At 36.4% G+C, this 25901-nt stretch overlaps 1 protein-coding gene across 1 annotated transcript in view; it reads left to right on the top strand.

Annotated features, from left to right (window-relative positions):
* The window catches only part of CFAP47 (cilia and flagella associated protein 47), a 380737-nt gene extending 356870 nt beyond the window's left edge, over positions 1 to 23867 (top strand). The window contains exons 63-64 of the mRNA XM_062183128.1: positions 17112 to 17280; positions 23655 to 23867. Coding sequence (XP_062039112.1) covers positions 17112 to 17280; positions 23655 to 23867 — 382 coding nt within the window. The remainder of the gene's footprint in view (positions 1 to 17111; positions 17281 to 23654) is intronic.
* Positions 23868 to 25901: the final 2034 nt, after the last annotated feature.

Raw genomic sequence — 25901 nt, 5'->3', positions numbered from 1 at the left:
TTTTTTACTTGTTGCTGTATAACTTTTCCAGTTTGGTCAGGTTAACACATTGCTTTGCAATCAGAAGTGCAAAAATTGAAACTCTACTTATTTGATATGTAGTACCTTTTAATATCATACTTGTTGAATATGAGGAAACTGTGTCTTGGGAAGAAAACAAAATTTTCTTCATCTGCTTTTCTATATGCATCTGTACTCTACATAACACTTAGGCTTTACCCATAGACCTTGGAATTACAGATCTGTTTTAATATTCTACTACATGAATTTCACACACGAATGAAAATTAGCTGAAAAGCTATGAGATAGGTCCCATCTAAAACATGAAAATGGAAACTTATTTCATATCCTATATGGATCTTTAATGAGTAAAATTATCTCTCTTCTCTCTTGATTAAACAAAGCATATTCATAGAATTAATAGTAATTGAGCTATTATATCGCCTCCTTGTTAGTTACTCACTCTGATATTACTCTAATTAATTTAATGAAAATGTAGGAACTAAATCCTTTGAATTTAAAGTAACATAAGTTCCATCTTTCACTGCCTCACTTGTGATTACTGTTGACAGATGAAATTAAATAATTAAATCATCAGTTATAAGAGATTGTAATAAAAGTCTCAAAATTTTATATGACACGCACAAAAGAAAACTCTCAATAAAGACAAAATGAAATGTATAAGTTTCCCAGAAGAATGCCATCCTGATTATTTCTGTCTAATATGAAAAACAAATTATTTTCTTTAGTCTAATTTGTTTTTAAATCTAATTGGAAACTGGATGAATTTACTTGAATGGAGACATAGATGAAGGACTAATAACAGAAATAGGGTAGAATCAGGAGGCTATTATCTTCTTCTGAAAATCTAATTTAATTCAGATGCCAAAATGATTCATTCTCTCATGATTTTGATCAACATCACCCTAATTTGTGTAGTGTCTGACCATAATAATATTAATGTTAAAGTATTACAGATATGCTGAACTTAATATTTTTTAATTCTTATGATAAAAGGACAAAACTGCACCCATGTCTCACTAAGTCATCTCAGAGTAATAAATTAGGAATTCAATTCTCACTTCCTTGATTCCCCTTGGAGCACTTCTTTACACTTTCACTAGGACTTTTGAGAAAAATGAGACAATTATAAAGTCAGTATTTTCATAAAATGTCTTGATTTTTACATGTATTTTAAGTTATTGTTTTGGGTACTACCAGAAAAATATATGACACATGATTTAGATTACTACACAATTAGATCTAATTCAATATGCCTTCATCCTTTATTAAGTTCTCTCCTCCCTTCAGAGGAAAGTACCTCCTTCTTTGATGGCCCCTTCTTTCCACTGGGGTCTCACTTACAGAGATGCTTCATGTAGAAAATTTTTCTTTGCCACAGTGTCTCGTCTTTCCATGCCTAAAATGCCCTCATGGGCTTTTCAGCCAGAGCAGAATGCCTTGAGGGCTGATTCTGAGGTCAAAGTGCTACTTAAAGAGATTGTCATTCTATGAATCTGCTGTGTGAACTGCTTGCTATGTTCAAGCATTCACTACTTTTTAATTCTATTATTATTACCAAACATTTAATCCTATTTATATGATCACTTTAACACTTAATCCTATCCATATGCTCACTTTAAAAATTAAAATACTCTTTTACCACCGAGCTTAAGGGGATTTGGGGCCACATGGCAAATTTTTAAACTGTACCCTTAGAAGTAAGTCCAGAGAAATATATGCAGAACTATACAGCTTTATATTACAAACCTCATACATTTCATAAGTACAACATTAGGAACATAGAACATGATGATTCTTCCCACTGTGTCCCACCCAGAAGCCCACCCTACTTCCTCCTCCCTCTCTTATTCCCACTCTTTTATTTTTAAAGCTTTATTTTAACAAATACAATTTTCATAGGTACAACTTTAGGAATACAGTGGTTTTTTTCCCCCCATGCCCACCCTTCCTCCCCCATTCCCATCCCACCTCCTACTCTCTCTCCTATCCCATTCTTCTTTAAGATTCATTTTTAATTAACATTATATACAGAAGACCAACGCAATACTAAGTAAATATTTAAACAGTTTGCACACATACGTACACACAATGTAAAAAGTACTGGTTGAGAACCAGTTTTTCAGTTAATTCTCATAGTACAACTCATTAAGGACAGAGGCCCTACATAGGGAGTAAGTGCACAGTGACTTCTGTTGTTAATTTAACTATAAACACTCTTATTTATGACCTCAGTGATCACTCCCACTCTTATTTTTTACCAAGATCTATTTTCAATTAAATTTACACACATATGATTAGTTCTATGTTAAGTGTTCAATAAATAATATGAAGAAAAAAAAACCTGTTCCTCAACAGTCAACATAAGAGCTGTTCAAAGTCATTGCTTTTCAAAGTGTCAATTTTACTTCTAGAGATTGCCTTTTAGGTGTTCTATTAGTTATCACAGGTCAGGAAGAACATATGGTATTTGTCCCTTTGGAACTGGCTTATTTCACTAAATATTATGTTTTGCAGTTTCATCCATTGTGTTGCAAATGACAATATTTTGGTTTTGTTTCTGTTTTTTTACAGCTGTCTAGTATTCTGTGATGTACATATCCCATAATTTCTTTATCCAGTCTTCAGTTGATGGACATCTGGGTTGATTCCATGTCTTAGCTACTGTGAATTGAACTGCAATAAATATGGGAGTACACATAGTTCTTTCATATAATGATTTCATTTGTCATGGGTTAATCCCCAGAAGTGGGATGGCTGGGTCATATGGTAGTTCTATATTCAGATTTCTGAGGTAGCTCCATATTGTCTTCCATCATGGCTTTACTAGTTTACATTTCCACCAGATGTGGATTAGGGTACCTTTTTCCCCACTTCTCACCAGCATTTGTTATTTGTTGATTTCTGTATAAGAGCCATTCTAACTGGGGTAAGGTGAAACTTCATTGTGGTTTTCTTTTGCATTTCTCTGACAGCTAGTGATCCTGAACATTTTTTCATGTGTCTATTGACCATTTTATTTCCTCTTTTGAAAAATGCCTGTTCAAGTCCTTTGCCAATTTCTTTTTTTGTTCGTTTTTTTTAACTTTTATTTAGTAAATATAAATTTCCAAAGTACAGTTTATGGATTACAATGGCTTTTCCCCCCCATAACTTCCCTCCCACCCGCAACCCTCCCATCTCCCGCTCCCTCTCCCATTCCATTCACATCAAGATTCATTTTCAATTACCTTTATATACAGAAGATCAATTTAGTATATATTAAGTGAAGATTTCATCAGTTTGCACCCACACAGAACATAAAGTGTAAAATACTGTTTGAGTACTAGTTATAAACACCTAAGAATAATTGTGTGTTAATTACAGAGTTCGACCAATAGTATTAAGTAGAACAAAAAAATAATAAAAGGGATAAAGTATTACATTGTACATCAACAGTCGGGACAAGGGCTGATCAAGTCAGTGTTTCTCATAGTGTCCATTTCACTTCAACAGGTTTCCTTTTTGCCAATTTCTTAGCTATGTTATTTGCTTTGTTGTTGTTGAGTTTCTTGAGCCCTTTATAGATTCTGGATATTAATCCTTTATCACTTGTATAGTTTGCAAATAATTTTTCCCATTCTGTCAGTTGCATCTTCACTTTCCTGACTGCTTCTTTTGTGGTGCAAAAACTTCTAAATTTGATGTAATCCCATTTGTCAGTTTTGGCTTTGATTGCCTGTGCCTCTGGGATCTTTTCTGAGAAGTCTTTACATATGCCAATGTCTTGCAGGGTTTCCCCAATGTTCTCTAATAATCAGGTAGTAGATTTAGGTCTTTAATCAATTTTGAGTGGATTTTTGTGTATGGTGTAATGTAGGGGTATTGCTTTGTACTTCTGCATGTGAAGATCCAATTTTCCCAGCACCATTTGTCGAAAATGCAGTCCTTGCTCCAGGGGGTTGATTTTAATTCCTTTGTCAAAGATAAGTTGGTGGTAGATGCTTGTATCAATTTCTGGCGTTTCTATTCTGTTCCACTTATCTATCTATCTGTTTTTGTACCAGTAGCAGGCTGTTTTAATTATAAATGCCCTGTAGTATGTCTTGAAATCTGGTATTGTGGATGCATCTGGCTTTGTTTTTGTTGTATACGATTGTTTAGCTATTTGGGGTCTCCTGTGTTTCCATATGAATTTCAGCATCATTTTTTCTATGTCTGAGAAGAATATTGTTGGTATTTTGATTGGTATTGTATTGAATCTCTAAATTGCTTTCAGTGGTATTGACATTTTGATGATAATGATTCTTCCAATCCATGAATATAGAATATTTTTCCATTTTTTTGTATTTTCTTCTATTTCTTTAATATTTTGTAAGTCTCATTGTAGAGATCTCAAAAATCCTTAGTTAAATTTATTCCATGGTATTTGATTTTTTTTCTGTAGCTATTGTGAATGGGATTATTCTTAGAAGTTCTTTCTTAGCTGTGACATTGCCTGAGTATACAAAGTCTATTGATTTTTGTGTGTTGATTTTATATCCTGCTACTTTACCAAACTCTTCTCTGAGTTTCAATAGTCTCCCAGTGAAGTCTTTTGGAGCCCCAATATAAAGAATCATGTCATCTACAAATAGGGATAGTTAGACTTCCTCCGTCCCAATTTGTATCCCTTTGATTTCTCTTTCTTGCCTAACGTTTCTAGCTAAAACTTTCAGGACTATTTTGAATAGCAAGGGTGAGAGCAGGCATCCTTGTCTGGTTCCAGATCTCAGTGGGGATGCTTCCAACTTTACCCCATTAAATAGGACACTGGCCATGACTGTCATAAATTGCCTTGATTGTGTTGAGGGATGTCCTTCTATACCAAATTTGCTTAAAGTTTTCATCATGAAAGTGTGTTGTATTTTATCAAATGCTTTCTCTGCATCTATTGATATAATCATATGGTTTTTGTTCTTCAGTTTCTTAATGTGATTATCACTTTGATGATTTTTGTGAATGTTGAACCATCGCAGCACACTAGGGATAAATCACACTTGGTCAGGTGAATATTCTTTCTGGTATATTGTTGGATTCAATTGGCTAGTATTTTGTTAAGAATTTTTGCATCTATGTTTATCAGGAAAATTGATCTGTAGTTTTTTTCTCTGTTGTATCTTTCTCAGGTTTAGGAATTAAGGTGATGCTGGCTTCATAGAATGAATCTGGGCAGATTCTTTCCCTTTTAATTACTTTGAAAAGCTTGAGAAGAATTCAAGTTAGTTCTTCTTTAAATGTCTGGTAGAATTTAGCAGTTAAGCCATCCAGTCCTGGGCTTTTCTTTCTCAGGAGGGCCTATATTAATGATTCAATTTCTGTCTTGGTTGTGGGTCTGCTTAGGTTTTCTGTGTCTTCATGGCTCAATTTAGGTAGGTTGTGTATGTATGGTAATCTCTCCATTTCTTCTGTTTCCCAGTTTGTTGGCTGTTTTTGGCATACAGCTTTTTGTAGTAATTTCTGATGATTCTTTTTATGTGTGTTGTGTCTGTTGTTACATTTCCTTTTTCATTTCTAAATTTATGAATTTGGATCTTCTCCCTCCTCTTTTTGGTTAATGGGTCAAAGTTGTATCAATTCTGTTTATTTTTTCAAAAACCAGCTCATTGTTTTGCTGATGTTTTGTATAGTTTTTTTTTCAATTTTGTTTATTTCTTCTCTATTTTAATTATTTCTTTTCCCGTACTAATTTTGGGTTTGATTTTCTGTTGTTTTTCTAGGTCCTTGAGATGTGCTGATAGGTCATTTACTTGGTGCTTTCCAATTTCTTGATATAGGCACCAATTGCTATAAACTTTCCAATTAACACTGCTTTTTATGTATCCTATAAGTTTTGATGTATTGTCATCATCATTTGTTTCCATAATTTTTTTTTTATTTCTTCAATGACCTACTGTTCATTCAGGAGCATTTTGTTCAGTCTCCATGTGTTTGCATAAATTCTATAGATTCTGGAGTTGTTTATTTCCAACTTTATTGCTTTTTTTGTCATAGAAGATGCATGCTATGAGTTTGATTCTTTTGAATTTGCTGAGACTTACTTTATGGCCTAGCATGTTGTCAATCCTAGAGAAGGTTCCATGCATGCTGAGAAGAATGTGTATTCTGAAACTGTAAGATGGAAAGTTCTGTAGATATCTGTTAGGCCCATTTGATCTATAGTGTTGATTAACTCTATTGTTTCCTTGCTGATTTTCTGTCTGGTTGATCTGTCCATTGCTGAAAGTGGGGTATTGAAGTCCCCCATTACTATTTTATTTGATTCTATGTCTTCCTTTAGATCCACTAACATTTCTTTTAAATACCCAGGGACCCTGAAATTAGATGCATATATGTTTATAATAGTTATTTCTTCTTGTTGAATTGATCCCTTAATCAATACATAATGCCTTTCGTTGACATTTTTTACTATTTTGTGTTAAATTCTATTTTGTCTGATATTAGGATGGCTACACCAGCTCTTTTTGGTTTCTGTTTGCATGAAATATCTTTTTCCATCCTTTAAATTTCAGTCTGCATGCATCTTTTATAGTGAGTTGTATTTCTTGTATGCAACAAGGGTTTTGTTTTTTAATCCATTCAGCCAGTCTGTGTGTTTTAACTAGAGAGTCGAGGCCATTTACATTCAAGGTGACTATTGATAAGTTACAACTTTGCCCTGGCATTTTTCCATAATATTCCTATTTTTTACTTTGGATTTCTTTGTAATTTTATTGGGAGATTTTCTGCCTTCACCTTCTTTCATAGTGATGACCATGGTTCTGTGTGTAGCACATTCTTAAGCATGTTTTCTAAGGCTTGACAAGTAGTGACAAATTCTTTCAATTTGTGTTTGTTATGGAAGGCCTTTATTTCACCTTCATTCATAAATGAGAGCTTTGCAGGATACAGTATTCTGGGTTGACAGTTGTTTTTCTCCTAAGACTTGAAATATATCTCACCATTCTCTCATAGCCTGTAGGATTTCTGATCAGAAGTCTGCTGTGAGTCTAATTAGAGATCCTCTGAAAGTATTCTGGCATTTCTGTCATGCACATTTTAGAATCTTTTCTTTATGTTTTGCTGTGAAGAGTTTGATTACAATGTATCATGGTAAAGATATTTTCTGGTCGTGTCTATTAGGAGTTCTATGTATTTCCTGTACTTGACACCCATTTCTTTCTCCAAATTAGGGAAATTTTCTCTTATTATTTCACTAAAAAGGCCTTCTAATCCTTTCTCTCTTTCCACACCTTCAGGAACTCCTAGGACCCATATGTTGAGTCATTTGATAGTATCTTCTAGATCTCCAACAGTGTTTTTTAGTTTTCTAATTTCTTCCTGTTTTTGTTCTGACTAAAATTTCCTGAAATTTGTCTTCTAAGTTGCATATTCTTTCTTCTGCTTCACTGATTCTGTTGTTAAGGCTTTCCACTACATTTTCAATTTATTCTATTGAATTCTTCATTTCTAATAATTCATTTTGATGTCTCATTAAGATCTCATTTTTGTGGGAGAAATTTACTTTTATGTCATGTATGGATTTCATTAGTTTATAGATTTGCTTCTGATTACTTCTAATTAATCCTATGATCAACTTTTTGAATTCCATTTCTGGCATTTCTTCAGTCTCTTCATCTTCACTTTCTAGTATTGAAATGTTGTATTCTTTTGGGGATGTCATTTTGTCTTATCATTGTTTCTTGAATTGCTGCATTTATTGTTTGACATTTGTGGAGATACTCTTTGGTTTCTTGTTTGTTTTTTTCCTGTGATGGCTTTTATCTTTGGACTATACCTCTGTGGATTAGTGGAGTGTCTGCTTTTTCAGTGAATACCTAGAGGTGTGTGCTGCATTGGCCAGGGAGCTCTATTCAGTACTCCAGGGTAAAGGGAATTTCCAAGGTAACACCCAGTTTGGGCATGGTAAATCTCTCTCTCTTTTTTTTTAATCAGAGGGCAGGTTTGTTCATCTCTGTTGGCATAATCTCAGCTCATTTCCTCTACTCAAAGGAGACCAGTGCCTGGGTGCTAGCCTCAATGGGCATAATATTCATCTCTACTGTCACAACAACTACACAGAGGATCTGTACAGTCCTCAGTATAAGCATAGATTCTGCAGCACTGACCCTCACCAGGGAATCAGGGAGACCTGAGCATGTGGAGTCTCCCACAATGATTGCCCAAAGTCCAAGCCACACCCTGAGCCCTCCCATGCAGCCACAGTGTTTTTACAGTCCCAGCACACAAGCCTTCCACATTCACGAGCACCCAGCCCTCTGTTAGTTCTCCCTACCAGACTCAGGCATCTCTGCTTGGCTCATTACTGGGCACATGGACATAAGTTGGCACAGCTGTCACATGTGTCCAAGATGATGCCTGCCCTCTATTGGGTTGTTACAGGACATGGGTTGCAGTGTAGTTGGGAGAGAGAAACAAGCCCCTCTCTCCTTTTTTTTCTCTTCTAGTTTGGCTGCACACTGTCCCCCACAGGGCTTTATTGCTGCCAAGCTCTGCCCCCAGCTTTATCGCCAGCGGCTTGGGCTGCTGCAGTCTGGTCTCACCTCACTCCAGAGCTGGTTCTGAGGTTCTCAGCTGCTGGAGCCCTGAGTTGTGCATGTCCATGCCCTCCATGCAAGTCCACAGTGTTTCTCTAATTTATGTAGAGTTTCCTCTACTGTTTTTCCCTAACCCTTTCCTGAGACCTCACTCTTCCCACTTTTTAAAAACTATCTTCTCCTAGACTAGAGCAGTAAGCTCCTTCCCTACTCCACCATCTTTATTATTACCCAGTAAAAAATCTTCTGAAGAGGAATTATCCCTTGCCCTGGTCACTGTATCTTTTTCTTGTTTGCTGAGGCTGCAGTAAGGGAAGAGTTGGAAAAAAATATGCATGGTGCTCCTGGAAGTGATAGCTTCTCTATCCCCTGAATTAAATATGTAAAACGTTAGTGTTCCTAGGAAAAGAGGAGACATGAAAAGTGAAAGAATGTTGCTTTAAGGAATACATTTCATTTTATATGTTTTCATTATTTAAAATGACCACAATTTATCAAAGGATGATTTTAAGCATCATGATTCAGTGTTGTGAAGTATTCTGAACAATTAGGATAAGAACCAGTAGAGTTTAAGGGATCAAAACTGCTTACATATTAATTTTTATTTAAAAATATTTATTTGCATTTAACTGATTAGTAACAAAAGTTTCGAGACATTTGATTTTCTTATTTTTTCTGAATATCTTATTTTTCACCCACATGTGCTATTTGTGATAACATTTAAAAATCTGTCTCTTTAAAGTGAATGAACTTTATGAATTGTACACAGGCTTATATGTGCATCTTAGGAAATGAGGATGTGCCATCTCCTGGTCATTATCACTAATTACAGCTCAGTTTTGATAGAGTGTGCAAATTAGAAAGAAGTGAATTCCTAATTAGTATAAGTTAGCCATTTTTAAAAATAGTCATGTGAATCACTCTATATAGCAATTTTCACCTTATAAAGTGAGCATATACTGTAGATGAGGATTTTGATTAAAAGAAAAACTGATAATGGCTTGTGTGTATTTAGAAACACACATATATTTATACATACACACAAAACATGCATGAATACAAGGGTTCTCAAAAACTTCATTCAAAAATTGACCTAAAATTAAGTTTTTTGATGCAAAAAAATTTAATTCATGCATAGTTTTTCCATAATGTGCATTTCCATGGGCTCTTTAAAGATGCTCCATACATACATATAATTTAAGAAGTCTTTAGTGAATAATGCTACTCGCATGACTTAAATCATCTCTGACTCATCAACTATCTTCTGCCACAGCTGGATTTCCATTTATTGCTAACAATAACAATAAAGCTACTGTCCTTAAAAAATGATGACATATAATGGAAGCTTGATGAATTTGTTTTGTAAGCAGTTTTTTCAAAGACTTTCTACTGAAATAAATGACTTTCAAATGTTCCAGATGGAGGACAAAATGTACATTTAATAGCTCTTTTAAAACCTCTAAAACTAAAATCTAATATCTCTCCTGTACAAATTAGCTTCATCTCTCTAGAGTCAGTATTTATTTGAGCAGCTATTTTAATTTTCTGAATACAATTATTTTTATGTTTGAGAATGGCTGCCATATTCTTGTCACAAACATATGGAATGGATATTTCCCCACATACAGTTATTTATTATGCTCTACCAAGAAAACTGAAAATAATTTATATTCAGTAAATATCAGACCTGTGTCAAATGTTGGACAATGAGTCCACTTAAGTGATTATTCATGATCATGAGTTTCCTCATTCCCTTTTTTACCTGACCTAAGAACAACACAGGAATGACAATAGTAAATGTTCATTGTGTGCCTAAGTACTTAGAATATATAGAATTATTTAATTTTATATTTATGTTACTATGAAGTGGATACCATTGACTCCAATTATGTACACACACACACATATACACATGCATATACACATGCATGTACACTCATGATTATACAATCACAGTGAAGAATGAAGTCAGCTACCAGATTTTGCAGTGCTTAGTGAATAGAGTATCAGTTTAGGTAAGATGTTTCAGCTTTATCCTCTCCTCCCTCAGATCCCATTTCAACAGAGAAACCTTTGTTCACATCTGTACCCTAGCTTGGTGTCTTGTGGACATTAGATTCTAATAATTCTAAACTGTGGTAGCCTGATGAACACGGCACATTTGTCCAGATACACTTTCAATACAAACAGTCTTGATAAAGCTACTAAATGTTCCTGCTCTTATAGACAATTATATCTAACATTAGCTTTGACAGCTGTAGACAAAATATACATCATACTGGGCAGCATAATTTAAGGAACACCACCTACAGGAAAAGGTAACTTCCTTTTCTTAAATTTTTAAAGAATTTGAGTATAAAAATGTGTGGATGTCATATCATTGGGCATTTAATTATAAATATTCCTTCACCAAATCATACCATGTAAATGACGATACACTCTTCTTTCTCTGTTATAATCATTGTCATGAATCCTTCACTCTATGATTTTTTAAAAACATTCATTCATTTATTTGAAAGTCAGAGTTACACAGAGAGAGAAGGAGAGGCAGAGAGAGAGAGAGAGAGGTCTTCCATCTGCTAGTTCACTCCCCAAATGGCTGCCATGGCTGGAGCTGTGCCTACCCTAAGCCAGAAGCCAGGAGCCCCCCAACCCCGGGTCTCCCACACAGGCACAAGGGTCCAAGGACCTGAGCCACCCTCCACTGCCCTCCCAGGCCACAGCAGAGAGCTGGATCAGAAGAGGAACAGCCAGGACTTGAACCAGCGCCCATATGGAATGATGGCACCTCAGGCGGCAGCCTCACCCACTATGCCACAGCGCTGGCCCCAACTCTGTGATATTAACATCCTTATTTTCAAGAAAAAAATAGTATTTAAATATATGTATATTATACCTACATTTGAAGTGGATGTAGCAAAATATTGAAAAAATTACAAAATAAAAACATTTTAAAAACTAAAAAAAGAAATTTATTTGAAAGGCAATGACACATGGAGAGAGAGACAAAGGCAGAGGGGAGGGGAGGGGAAGGGAGGGGAGAAGAGGGGAGGAGAGGAGAGGGGAGGGGAGGAGAGGGGAGGGGAGGAGAGGGGAGGGGAGGGGAGGGGAGGGGAGGGGAGGGGAGGAGTGGAGAGGAGAAATAGACAGTGAGAGATCTTCCATTGTCTGTTTCACTCCCCCAAATGCCCACAGGAACCAGGAATCAGCCAGGCTAAATCCAGGAGCCTGAAACTCAATCCGGGGCTCCTACTTGGGTAGCAGGGACCCAAGTGTTTTGGCCATCACCTGCTGCCTCCTAGGGTCTAAATTAGCAGGAAGATGGAATTAGAAGTGGAGCTAGGATTTGTACCCAGGCATTCTGATATGGGATGCAGACATCCTAAGCCGTGTCTTTAACTCTGTGCTAAATGCTTTTTCAAGAAAGAGATAAGTTCTATAAATATTTGTTGTGATTGGTATCTGGAATTCTCTTATCTGAGTCTTACTGTTTTTAAATTAGTGTTATTTTTAAACCATGCACTATATCTCTACCCTAACCTGACACTGCAACACACACACACACACACACACACACCCTTTGTACCAAAAGAGAAAGTTCTATTTTCATATTGAGTCTTCATTTCTGCTTCTATGTAACTTTCTTGAACACAGGAGTCCATGGAGAAAACTATGAATCAATAGTATCAAATTTCTGCAAACCATTGATGAATGAGAACCTCCTGGAAGTCACAACAACCCCTATTAAATTGAACTATTGGAGCTATGTCACTATCTTGACATGCAGATGTGTATAGAACTTTACATATTTGAAAGCCACATAGTTGAGGTGATGCCTACAAAAAGAAAGAAAATGAGTTTTGTAACCAGGTCCAGTGGTTCTCAACCAGGGGCAGTAACATTCCCTTAGGTGGTATTTGCATTCACAGGAACTGAAGGAAAAAAATTGCCAAGTAAAATAATTTGGGATAGAATGTACCCTTGATACTGTAGATGGAATTGTTTTAAGTCCTCAGAATTTCCAATTTGTGAACACAACTCTATCATATCAGTTCCTCCTCAATATATACTAATGCATAACTGAAAAATTAAAATCAATCTCTTAAATATCAAATGAATAAATAAATATAGAGTGTAAGTATCTTTTATGAAGCTACTAAAATATATTTTTAAACTACTATGCCTAGCTTTAGAGTATTTTGTAATTCTGCTGAGGTTAAGCATGAACTTTGATTCTAATTAAATAGAAGTGATGATGTTGGAATACCTGCAGACTGCCTCTTGCGTTGTATTTCACTTGAAACCTGTTCAGTTCTTGGACTTCAAATTAAATGAATCCTCACTTTTCACTAATGTCTTCTTTTTTGCATTGGATAAATATATATTTTATAGATCAGAGAATTCACTTAAGTAATTTCAGGAAACTCTTTTTCTTATTACCGCATATAACCTGTAGGAGGCCCATTCACATCATAAATCACAAGTTGAAGGTCTTGCTTCAACACTGCCTTCTCTAATGAAGTCAACATTTTTTTCTTCTAAAAGTCATTAGTTTTATAGATTGCTTCAATTTTAGCCTGTGCCATCAGCAGCAATGGTTGACACCTTTAATTTTGAATGTAATTTTCAGAATGAAATTTTGTTTTTATCATCACATATAGAATTGACTAAAATGATGACAACTAAAGGAACATTTTCCTGAAGAAGCTCAGGGGTAGAGCAGGCTCAGTGACTTGCAACCTCACCTCTGGTTTATGTAATTTAAATTGATGCCTCTGTGAAATTACAATTAATCTGATAGTATAATGTCAGTGCTTTCATGAATATTTGAGGCAACATAAGCCACCTGTGTCAGTACCAGGGATCAAGGGTGTGTAATTGGAAAGACAGTTTAAAAGCAGGTATTTAAAAAAGATTTATCTCACAAAGAAAAAGTAGATCATTATATTATTAAGCAATCAAGCCTGAATATCATAGCAAGGAAACTATAATGATAATAATGAATGCACTGGTAGTCATCTATATGACAGGGAGTTTTGTAGGTATTGAATTTAAGAACACAGGCCAGATATACGAGGGTATTTGAAAAAGTCTGTAAAAAACGAAATTGAAAGAGAAGTTTATTTTGTTGCAAAAAAAAATTTTTTTTTGACAGGCAGAGTGGATAGTGAGAGAGAGACAGAGAGAAAGGTCTTCCTTTTGCTGTTGGTTCACCCTCCAATGGCCGCTGCGGCCGGCGCATCTCGCTGATCCGAAGCCAGGAGCCAGGTGCTTCTCCTGGTCTCCCATGGGGTGCAGGGCCCAAGGACTTGGGCCATCCTCCACTGCCTTCCCGGGCCATAGCAGAGAGCTGGCCTGGAAGAGGGGCAACCGGGACAGAATCCGGCGCCCCGACCGGGACTAGAGCTCAGTGTGCCGGCGCCGCAAGGCAGAGAATTAGCCTGTTGAGCCACGGCGCCGGCCGCAAAAAATGTTTTTAAATCCATGCATACAAGGAATCTTCAGAAAGTTCATGAAAATGTGTATTATGGAAAAATGTATGCATGGATTTCAAAATGTATAGCACATCTCTTTTTCTAGATCTGAGTCCCTTGCATCTCCCATGTCTGCCTCTGTAAAGAAATATGTCTCCGAGATGTCTCACGTTTTCTTCCCTCTTTCCCTCTTGCGCTGCCTTTTCTGCCTCACATGGTTCTCCTGCAGGTCCAGTGGGCTTCCTGACGTGTTCGTGAGCCACTCACATTTCTGTCTTCCTCGAGGCTAATGCAGGCTTTTCTCAGGCTTGTTGCTCCTTGGATGTTGAGTCCTGCTTCCAGTGGAGCAAAGAGAAGCTGTCCTACATGTAGCATCACAGAGGAGGCAACCATGGGACACTGGGCTACCTCAGTTAGGTAGTGACTTCCCCCCAAGTAGCAATGACTATGTTCCCAAACAGCATACGTAATTGTGTGTCAAGGGTGAACAGCCACACTACCAGGATGGAAGTAGATCTGACCCAGTCTGCACTTTCATATCAAGAGAACAGGCTTTACAGCTACTTTCTCCATAAAGGATCCCTCTTCATTCTCAGGGAATGCAGTTCTGGGCTCCAAGCTCCTGTCTTTCCTGTTCCCTCCTGAAAGTCAATTTAAAGCCTTCTATTTTCATTAAAATCTTTTCTCAAGTTTACTTAATAGATCTGATTGAAATCTGATGTGACAGAAATTTAATAAATGTTGACTATCATTTGTATATCCCATGCATAGAGCCACTCAACGATATTTTTCCCCAGTTCAAGGCCCAGCTTTAAGTTTTATGTAAATTTTATTTTAAAAATGTAGCAGTGTATTAAAGATGAATAGATTACATATCATACTGCTGGCCACAAACATTTCTCCCAGCAATCCCAGACTTTTATTCCTGCACATCAACCTTAGAAATACAGAAGAATGGGTCATATTTTTCTACAAGAATTTTCTCTTTGGAACTATACCACGTTTTAAGCTTTCTGCTATAAATAACACAAAGTGTCTTCACTAACAAGTTAATTTTTTAAGCCTTTCATAAAGGAGCATTATTTCCTGAGCTGATTATATAGCTGTGCTACACTAATTCACCAACTGCATAAGTATCTGAATATAGCTCCATAGCTATAATTTTTACATCACTAATAATTATGCTCTAGAGCTATAGGACATTAAACCTCCAAATTTTTAGAGTTAAGATTTTATTTTATTGTTTCAGCTTCATGAATATTTTTGCATATTTTTGTGGGACTGTAAAGAAGTTGGAAATCAAAGATAATGAAGTCAGCTCAGGAACAGGGAACTGTCTGCATTTCAATTTATAAAAACATTCTTGAAAAACACTAGAAAGCATTTAGTTACTGGAAGCAACAAGCTCAGTTCTTGATCAGATAATTAGAAACAAAAAGATAAACGTTAGGATAGCACAATATATCCTGGTGGATGCATTTTAAAAAGATTTTATTTTATTTATTTGGAGGCAGAGTTACAGAGCAAGAGAAGGAGGGAAAGAGAGAGAGAGAGATCATTCTTCCATCTGCTGGTTCACTCTCCAAATGGCCATAATGGCTGAGGCTGTGCTAAGCTAAAACCAGGAGCCCAGAGCTTCAGCCGGGCTTTTGTTGTTCTCAGAGGCCTCCAGGAAGCTGGAGCATGCTAAGCCCCATCAGCACTCTGAGACGGGAAATTCAGAAAGAAGTCCCTGCAGCAACCCCCTTCTAAAGTGAGGACATTAAGCACCTGCCAGGTGACACCATGTCAGAGGAGGGGATTATGGCAAGAATTTTCCTATTGGCTTCTGTGTGATTTATTTCATATTCAACTGTGGTATAGAAGGAGCCTCTAAATTGATTTCTGGATTTGTCACGAAGGGAATTATTCCATCTATTGTTGCTGATTCAGTGTCTCCATTAGGGGAAAGAGGATCTAGGAGTTTGTGTTCTGCCATCTTGCTAATGGAATTTCCCATGGACACTCTGTCTTCTTCAGCTTTAATTTATTAGATCATTTATCATTGCCTAGCACTGATAATAAAATATTTTCAAACAACAATAATAATGGTAGTATTGTCTAATCTTTCTAAAGCACCTTCCATGTCTCATGCATTGATTTAACGGCTTTACAGTAGCTATCAATTTAAATAATGATAAAACTGAGGTACAGAAAGGTTAAATAAATTAGCTGAAGTCATGTGTCTATATAGAGGTATTATTTCATCCTAAGCCATCTGTATCCATAGTCATGTTCTCAAATCTTCTGCACGACACTCAATATTTATTTGTTGAGTGAATCAGTAAATTGCAATCTAAATATTCCCTATGTCTTCCACATTTCACTGTGAATGCTGTTTGCAAAAATTGTATTTGACCTTTTACCTGCATCTTCTCTGTCAATTTGGATTTTAGATGCCTCACTTGCAACCCCTAATGTAGTGTGCCTCTCTCCTGCTTTAGTCTACCAAGAAGTTCCTCAATTTTCTTTACTCTTCATCCCAAATATAGTCAACCTTGACATAAAGATGGTCACTGGAATCTTAAATGTTAATCAATTCACCACAGATCATTGCAACCCATCTTCAGGCCCAAGAATCTTTAATGAGACTGCAAGATGCTTTCATCTGCCTTAGCAAATGGAGAGTAAACAAATATAATGGAATTGTAGTAGAAACAAAATGCTCTATGATAGCTTTAGTGGTCAATCATTTTACATAAGAATTTACTTACAAATGGCTAAATTTTCAATTGTGATGTTAAATTCTTCCAATTTTTATAGAGACAACATTGTTTCTTTGAGTATTGTAAATAGAGGATGTCATTGAGCAAAAATTGTAGAATTCTGCTTTACCACACTAAGAAGAATGGCATTTTTCCAGTAATTTTAAAAAATGCCTCCTCCCTATCCCATAAGCAATTAGCATTGATGTTTAACTGGAGGCTTATTTTGGCAGAATTCAAACTTTGTTCATGAAGCTCTCACGATGAATGAAGTAATGATCACATCTAACAAGTTGATATTTGTATTTTTGCTGCAGATGTCCTGAACCATTCACCACATTCTTCCTACGTGGCAGTGATCGGGAATTTTTTGTAAAACCTCAGGCTGGAGAACTTCCTTCTTGTACCAGTAAGGGAATTCTCATTACCGTAGGATTTACTCCCCGAATGTACAGTAAGAAATACAAAGCCACATTAGTAATACAGGTGAGTTCCATAAGAGCAATAATAAAGGATTCTTGATGTCACTAAAAAACATTTAAATGAATGAGGGAAAAATATTTCACTCAGTGATCACAGATCAAGAATACTTATATTACCATGCGAAAGTCAGCTTATTTCAATTGCATTATCTTACTTTTGTTTTGTCAAACAACTTAAATATGGAATTTAACAACATCAGGTAAAAGTAAGTAAAACTGCCCTTTCATATTAAGGACTTTACTAACTTTTGGTTGTTTAAGATGGAGATTTTAGAACTTTTGATTAAGGCATAGAGTACTATCAAAATGTTGAAGTCTAAAGTGAAGAAAATAAAATAGAAGAAAAAAGTTATTTTAAAATGGAAACACAGTATGTGAAGCAGATCATTTATATAAAAATCTGTTAAGCTGATTTACCTTAACAGTTAAGGTAAATATCGTTTTGAAAATTTATCCAGTAAACAAAATTTCTCTATAAAATTTTTCACATATTTTATAGTAAGAACATTCAGGCTAAAGACAACTTTAAATTTCTGAAAAGAAACCTGCTATCATTGCCTACTTTCAGTAGTAAAGGTATCAAAGAGCATGTTGTCATATTATAAAATGCAATTCTTGGTGCCAAAGTGATTTCTAGAAATCTAAATTAAACAATAATTAGGTAGTACCAAGGGCAAAAACTTGTTTTTTTTTTTTGGGGGGGGGGTGTTGGAGAACAGGGAAAATAAGATGATGTTTGAGAAAGTTCTTTTTTTTTTTTTTACCTTTTTAAGAATGTGCGCAACCTAGGTAATAAGAAGAAAAAGCTTCCAGTGCCTTGCTGTGCGTACTCTGCTGCCTGCAAGCATGCTTTCTTTGAAGGGATCATGACATGCTTGCTTGATAACTCTAAGGGGATTAAGTGACATCTTTAAAATATTTGAAAATTAAAATGATAGTTATTTTATCTAGCATATAGTGGACATTTCTGGAATTAACTATTTAGCAAGCTATACCAGCAAACTCCACTTGTAGATTCCCTGTGTTGACTTGACAATTAGGTGCCTAGTAGCATTATTAAAAGTTTTAAATGAAAGTATATGTGAACAATGGCCAGACAATAAGTTGTTTTCAGTTAGTCTGAAATGGTACAATTTGATAAAGCTCATGGGGGAAAATTAAAAATGGAACATGTTTCATAACTCACTATTTTTTCATCCAATTTTTATTATGAAAAATTTGAAATATGTGCATAAATGGAATAATTAATCACCATGCACTCCCTATTCAGTGTAAACACATCAATTCATCAATTCATGGCAAATCATACTTTACCTATATGCTCACCACTTTCCTTAGTATTTTAAAGGAAATCCTAGACATTTATTATTAGAAAATGCTATGAAAACTTCCCTTAATTTCCTCCAATGGTGAAATGTTAGAAGGGTACTTCAAAAAAGTTCATAGAAAATGTGTATTCTGAAAAAAAACTATGGATGGATTTCAAATCATTTTCCCCAAAATAAATTCATCTCTTACTTCCATTTCCACACAAACCTTTTGAATTCTCCTTGTATATCACTAAAGTAAAATATCAACACAAAGAAATTAATGTTGGCAAAATACTGCTAACTAGATCAGAGACCTTATTCCATTTTTAAGATTTTTCACATTTATGTGTTTGTGTGTGTTTCTAAGCAATTTAAACCCCGATACAGATTTATATAACTATAAGCACAACCCAAATACAGAACTTTCCCAGCATCACAGAGGAGCTACTACCTTCAAACCCTACCCCCCTTTTTAAAGATTTGTTTATTTATTTGAAAATTAGAGTTACAGAGAGTAGAGGGAGACAGACAGAAAGAGAGAGAGATCTTCCAACCACTGGTTCACTCCCCAGATGGCCATAATGTTCAGGGCTGGGCCAGGCCAGCCAAAGTCAGAAGCCTGGAGCTCCATCCAGGTCTCCCTGGTGAGTACAGGGGCCCAGTCTCTCAGGCCATCTTCCATTGCTTTCTCAGGCACATTAGTGTCAGCAGGGAGCTGGATCAGAAGTGACTCTAGCTGGCACCCATACAGGATGCCAGCATTGTAGACGACAACAACCCTCCATGCTGCAACGCTGGCCCCTGTGCAACTTGGCTTTGAAATTTGCTTTTTATGGTAAATTATTCATAAGATTCACTTAATATCAAACCAATGATCTTAAAATCTTGGTTTAAATACTGTTTGACTCCAAAAACCCAGCTCTTCATGACAAGATCATGCTAATTCACCTGATAAATGTGAAAACACAGTTATCATTATACTCTTAAAACTATATATATATATGAAGTTTTTCCCCTTATAAAAATAAGTAAAACAAAACAAAAGAACACAGAAAACAAAATCTAAATGAAAATTATTGGTTACTTGTCATCATTCTATTTTTTAAATGATTGATTTTAAGTATTAAGTCAATATTTACGATACAGTATTGATTGTGCTTTACTTGGAAACAAAAACAATTTTTAAAGAACAATTTAATTAAATAGCCTAACCAAACCTCAACAATCATGCTATCAAGTTTCATAATTTCCCATTCAATTAAATCACATTTATAATTATTAAAGTCCCAAGTGGCATCTGAACCCTGATGCCAAATGTCTACCCCAGATGACCTTGTTATAACTAGAGACATAACCAGACATAGGTAACATTTGTATAAACACAGTGCTTTTAAAGAAATCTATCACTAGCTTGAAATAGTAAAAAATACTACTGTAAATATATATCTTGGTTTGTATTTTTTCAGAAGCAGATAGTCAAACAAGGATTCAAATCCAAGTAACATATCTGCTGAGTAGTCCCAAAACAAAGATGTAGGGAAGTTTGGATATGAGATAGAAAAGGAAAGGAAATCAATAAAGCGTGTTTTATGAAGGCATCTGTCACAGAGAAAACTGGAAATTAATCCCTTGGGAGACATCTGGGAAATGGTATGAAATGCACATCTCAGAATTTTCAGAGGCCTACACTTGGCCTAGGGATTAAAACACCAAGTTGAGGTACCTGCATTCCAAATTGGATTGCTGGGGTTCTTGTTTTAGCTCTGGTCCCAAATCCAGCTTCCTGCTGATGTGCACTGTGGAAGGCAGCAAGTGATGGCTGAAGCACTTGAGTCCCTGCCACCCACGTGAGAGACCTGGATTGGGCTCCTGTCATAGAGATTTGGCCTGAGATAGTCCTGGCCATTGTAGGATTTAGGGAGTGAGCTGGTGGCTGGAAGTGCTCTCAATCTCCCCCCTCCTGTCCCCTATTATTTTAAACCAAATTTTGCTATCTGAGGAGGTCATAAAGTTGGATTATTTATACACTACCCTCCACCATTCTGATTAATGAGGAATGCTCTTCCTGACTGTTGAGGCCAGAAGTCTTCTGGGGTTTCTGAAAAAATCCCAAGTGAAAGAGATGTAGGTTCTGGTGATGGAAAGTTGGGGCAGGCACTGAAATGGAAACAACTGAGGGATGTGAGTTGGCACAGGCCACATTTACTAATGAATGATTATCAATTGCTTCATTCATGGACTTATACCCTTAAAAAAATAGCTTTGGTCACTATTTCCATGAGTTCATTGGCTTTGGCTGATCTCTTTTCAGAACACAGAAACACTACTTAAATCTGGAAATTTCATATTTTTTAATTTTTTTAAATAAAAGTTGAGTTTAATTGTCAATTTGGTGTTCTTTTGTATAAAATCAATATTGATTCTATGAAGCATTGGTGATATGGAGATATTAATTTATTATTTTAACTTCCATTTCTTATTTGTATTTTCAAGAGTTTGGGAATAGACTGTATAGAAATATTTATAAGTGTTTTTGAAACAAAAATTGATAATAGTTTTTATTCAAAATTTTATTGAAGAAATTTAATGATGGATAAAGGAACTGGAATGTTTAATCTTTACCAGTAAGCTTATTCTTTTTAATATATAGCATGATGGAAAAAAGAGCATTAATGACTCCTTTAAAAAGCATACACACAGCACAACTTATTGTAAAATTACTTGAATCTTATTTCAAATGCATGAAATATATTTGACAATTTTAAAATGAGTACCAGGTGAAGCTCTAAGTCCCTACTTGTAGTTCCCATTTATATACACAAGTTGCTGGGTGAGAAGTGTTGATTCCCTCATGTAGTTCACTCCTGTATTTTCTCTTTTTTTAAAAAAGATTTATTTATTTTATTTGAGAGGCAGAGTTACAGATGGAGAGAAGGAAAGACAAAGAGAGAAGTCTTCCATCTGCTCGTTCACTCCCCAAATGTCTGCAACTGTCAGAGCTAGGCCAATCCAAAGCCAGGAGTCAGGAGCTTCTACTGGGTCTCCCATGCAGGTGTAGGGGTCTAAGTGCTTGGGCCGTCTTCTACTGCTTTCCCAGGCCATTAGCAGGGAGCTGGATCAGAAGTGGAGCAGCTGGGACTCGAACCTGAGCCCATATGGGATGCCAGTGCCACAGGTGGAAACAACTTACTACGCCATGGTGCCGGCCAGCATAGCCTACAAACCAAGGCTCCCGCTGTGTACTCTTAAGTGCCAGCAATGAGTACTAGTCACTTCATGCAGCTCACACATTTGTACCAAATGGCAAGCATGGTGCCATTTGACTCATCTGACTCACTGAATAGTACCCATGTGGTGGGTCAGCTGTATTGGAAAAAATTAGAATGACATATACACAGTCATTAAAATGTAGCTTTGTTTCTCAAATTGAACATACTTATATGAGATAAACTACTTTTTAACCCAGTTGCATTACACTTCTTGGTTTGGTCTGCTTTGACTTTTGGATTCTGAATATATAATTGCTATAAACATTTTATAAAAGGGCCAGATATAATTAAAATAAGGCCATATCAGATTGCAAGAAATTTCTGCATTTAAACAATATTTATCGACATAGATTGCATAACACATCAAGCCTACTGTACTACAATAATTGTCCTGCATTTATCCTTAATGAGTTTTCTGGGCACATATGGTGTAAAGCCACCACAAAACACCCCAAACATGGGAGTAAGGGAAAGGATTTATTGACGGGGGGACTCTGACAAGCCAGAGGGTGAGACCGAAGAAAAAGAGGATCTGGCTCAGAAAGTAAGCCTTGTTATGCACTGGCAGGGGTAAGAGAATGGGAACAAGAAATCCCATTAGAGTGGGGGTGGGGTTGCCACTTATGGGTGGGCCATTTGCTCACCTGACTCCTAGTAAGCCAGGTTGGGCCCTGGAGAGGCCAAGATGGCGTTAATGCCTGAGATGGGGCCTTTAGATAAGATGACGCCATTTCACTAACATGTGGTACAAATCTTAGTGCAAGGAGAAGGCCTATCTATATAAAAACAGGTAACTTCAAGAAATTCTTCAAGAGCAATGCAACTCAGCATGTTTATGTTGAGTTGCAGACATAAACATACAGAAAAACACAAGACTGCCTAATTCAATGTGGTTTAGGAATTATGCTTAATTCCTATGTGTGTATACGGAAGAAATGAAGGATTAAAAATCACCATATAAATTGTGCTGATTTGCATTTACATTAAGAATGTTAAGAATGATCTTATACCACCCTTGGTATATTCACATAGTTATATTACATATTTTCATAATCTTATAAAAGAAACTCAGTTTATTTGACCAGTAATTTCTATGACTACATTTGAATTGTCATGTTGTGAAAGGTATTGTTTCTATTAGTTATAGTTCATTCTGGGCAACAAATTGTTTGCTTTCCCTTATGTGAGATGGATGCTTACTTAGTTCACCTACAGGATAGAGACCTTAAGGAAATGGTTCTTAATTCATAGAGCAAAATGCTTTCCTTAATTTGTTTTTTCATAAGAATTATTTGTCATTATAAGTGCAAGTTTTAGTTTTATACCTTTTGTACATCTTATTTTTTAAAAAAGATTTATTTATTTATTTGAAAGTCAGAGTTACACAGAGAGAGAAGGAGGGGCAGAGAGAGAGAGAGAAGTCTTCCATCCTCTGGTTCACTCCCCAACTGGCTGCAACTGCCTGAGCTGCACCTATCCAAAACCAGGAGCTAGGAGCTTCCTCTGGGTCTGTCATGTGGGTCGAGGGGCCCAAGGACTTGGGCCATCTTCTACCACTTTCCCAGGCCATAACAGCAAGCTGTATCGGAAGTGGAGCAGTCGGAACTCGAACTGGTGCCCATATGGAATGCGGGTACTGCAGGCAGTGGCTTTACTCGCTACACCATAGTGCTGGACCTTTGCACATCTTATATGGGAAAATGAAGGTGTTAATTATAATAAACTTTTCCATATATTTTTCTGAGTTCCTGGATATTGCATATAAAATATCTCTCTAATATCTTTCCCTCTCCCTCCAGACAGCAAGTATGTACTGGTTGTATGAGATCAATGGATTACCTCAAGAAACTATTCCACCAACAAATGTACAAGCCAAAATTAAATCAACTAACCAGAAATGCTACAGCATACCAATTGTTCAGCGCAATTTTGTCCGTGAAAATGTGGAGCTCATAAGGACAGGAGTGTCTTCTACTATAAAGGGTGCATCTTTGGTGACAAAGAACAAATAAAATTTTCCAAAATATTCCTTTCTCTTACATGCAATTGAATATTTTCATTGTTGTTTCATCTTTTGGACTATTTCTGAGGAATAATGGTTTAATTATAATAGGTATTCTATGTTTTCTTGACTTTTCAAATGCTGGCAATCTGTTCTCTGAGTATGTCATATTTCTTTTTTTTTTAAAGATTTATTTATTTGTTTGAAAGTCAGAGTTACACAGAGAGGAGAGGCAGAGAGAGAGAGTCTTCCATCCGATGGTTCACTCCCCAGATGGCGACAACGGCCAGAGCTGCACCGATCCGAAACCGGAAGCCAGGAGCTTCCTCTGGGTCTCCCATGCGAGTGCAGGGGTGCAAGAACCTGGGCCATCCTCTACTGCTTTCCCAGGCCATAGCAGAGAGCTGGATCGGAAGAGGAGCAGCCGGAACAAGAACCGGCACCCATATGGGATGCCTGCACTTCAGGTCAGGGCGTTAACCCACTGCGCCACAGTTCCGGTCCCCTCATATTTCATTTTTGAATTATGTGTGCTTTTAAAAATGGACTTTAGTTGCAAGTACTGAGATTGGTTTAAGTTTAAAGTGCAGGAGTACATTTATAGTAAATCCAAAACACAATTTCATTCATAATTATTTAAATGCCAATGTTACTATGAAAGCTCAGTGTGTCACATAGGTGTTGCTTGTGAGTCTTTAAAACATCAGTGATGAAATTAGCATAGACAGTATTCACCTTTTCTTACATCTGCTATTCAAAATACTGTACGTTATTTAGTAAATAATTAATTTTTAAATCAATACACATATGTGTATGTATTCTAAATGTTCCTATATTGCTACCTGTAAATAATATAGGTATTAAAAGGATACTTCAAAAAGTTCATGGAAATGGAATGAAAAGGTAAGTTTATAAAAGATAAATTTTGATGTGGTGCAAAATTTTTAAAATCCACTCAATTTTTCATAATTCACATTTTCCATGAACTTTTTGAAGACCCCCTCATATGTTTCAATTTCAAAAATGTTTTGCATCAAAATAAACCATGACTTTTTTTTTTCCATTTTCCCTGAACTTTTCAACATACTTTCATATCTCAAAATGTTATAGGAGAAAGCTCATTTTGATGGGCATCTAATCCTTGGGTATCAGTCATTAATCAAAAGAAAGTATGTTGCTTTGGGACCTGTCTTGTGGAAAATATAAAAATAAATAGCAGGTGTGGACCAACCTTAAGACATTTTGACACAAAAAGACAGGCGTTGCACACAAACCATGATTTTTTTTTAAGATTTATTTTATTTATTTGAAAGAAAGAGTTACAGAGAGAGGTAGAGACAGAGAGAGAGAGAGAGGTCTTCCATCTGATGGTTCACTCCCCAGATAGCCACAAGGGCCAGAGCTGCGCCAATCCGAAGCCAGGAGCGAGGAGCTTCTTCCGGGTCTCTCACATGGGTGCAGGGGCCCAAGAGCTTGGGCCATCTTTCACTGCTATCCCAGGCCATAGCAGAGAGCTGGATAGGAAGAGGAGCACCTGGGACTAGAACCGGAGCCCATATGGGATGCTGGTGCTACAGGCCAGGGCTTTAACCCACTGCGCCACAGCGCCAGCCCCAAACCATGATGTTAAGTAAGGGTAAGGTGCTTCCTCTTTTTGCACCCTATATTCTTGTGTGCAAAATGAAGGACCTGTACTAGGGAAAGAGCTTGCCAACTATGACCCATAGGACAAATCTAACCTGCCAGCTATTTTTATATCACACACAGCTGGGAACACCTTTTACATTTTAAATGGTTTTTAAAAAATCATTAGAGGAATAATGTGTGACACAAGAAAGTATATAAAATTTAAATTTTATTTTCTATAAATAAAGGTTTATTGGAACACAGCACAATCATTTCTCTGATATTGTCTATGATTGCTTTTGCACTATAACAGCAAAGTTGAATAGACAGAAACCAGACAGAAGCCATATAGTTACAGAGTTTAAGCTATTCTCTGGCTCTTTACTAAAAACAATATTTGGTATCTTCTATATTGGGC

This window comes from Lepus europaeus, chromosome X (genome assembly GCF_033115175.1).
Source record: "Lepus europaeus isolate LE1 chromosome X, mLepTim1.pri, whole genome shotgun sequence".
Lineage (NCBI taxonomy): Eukaryota > Metazoa > Chordata > Mammalia > Lagomorpha > Leporidae > Lepus > Lepus europaeus.
Note: the sequence above shows the minus strand (reverse complement) of the source record. Positions and strands in the feature narration are given on the sequence as shown.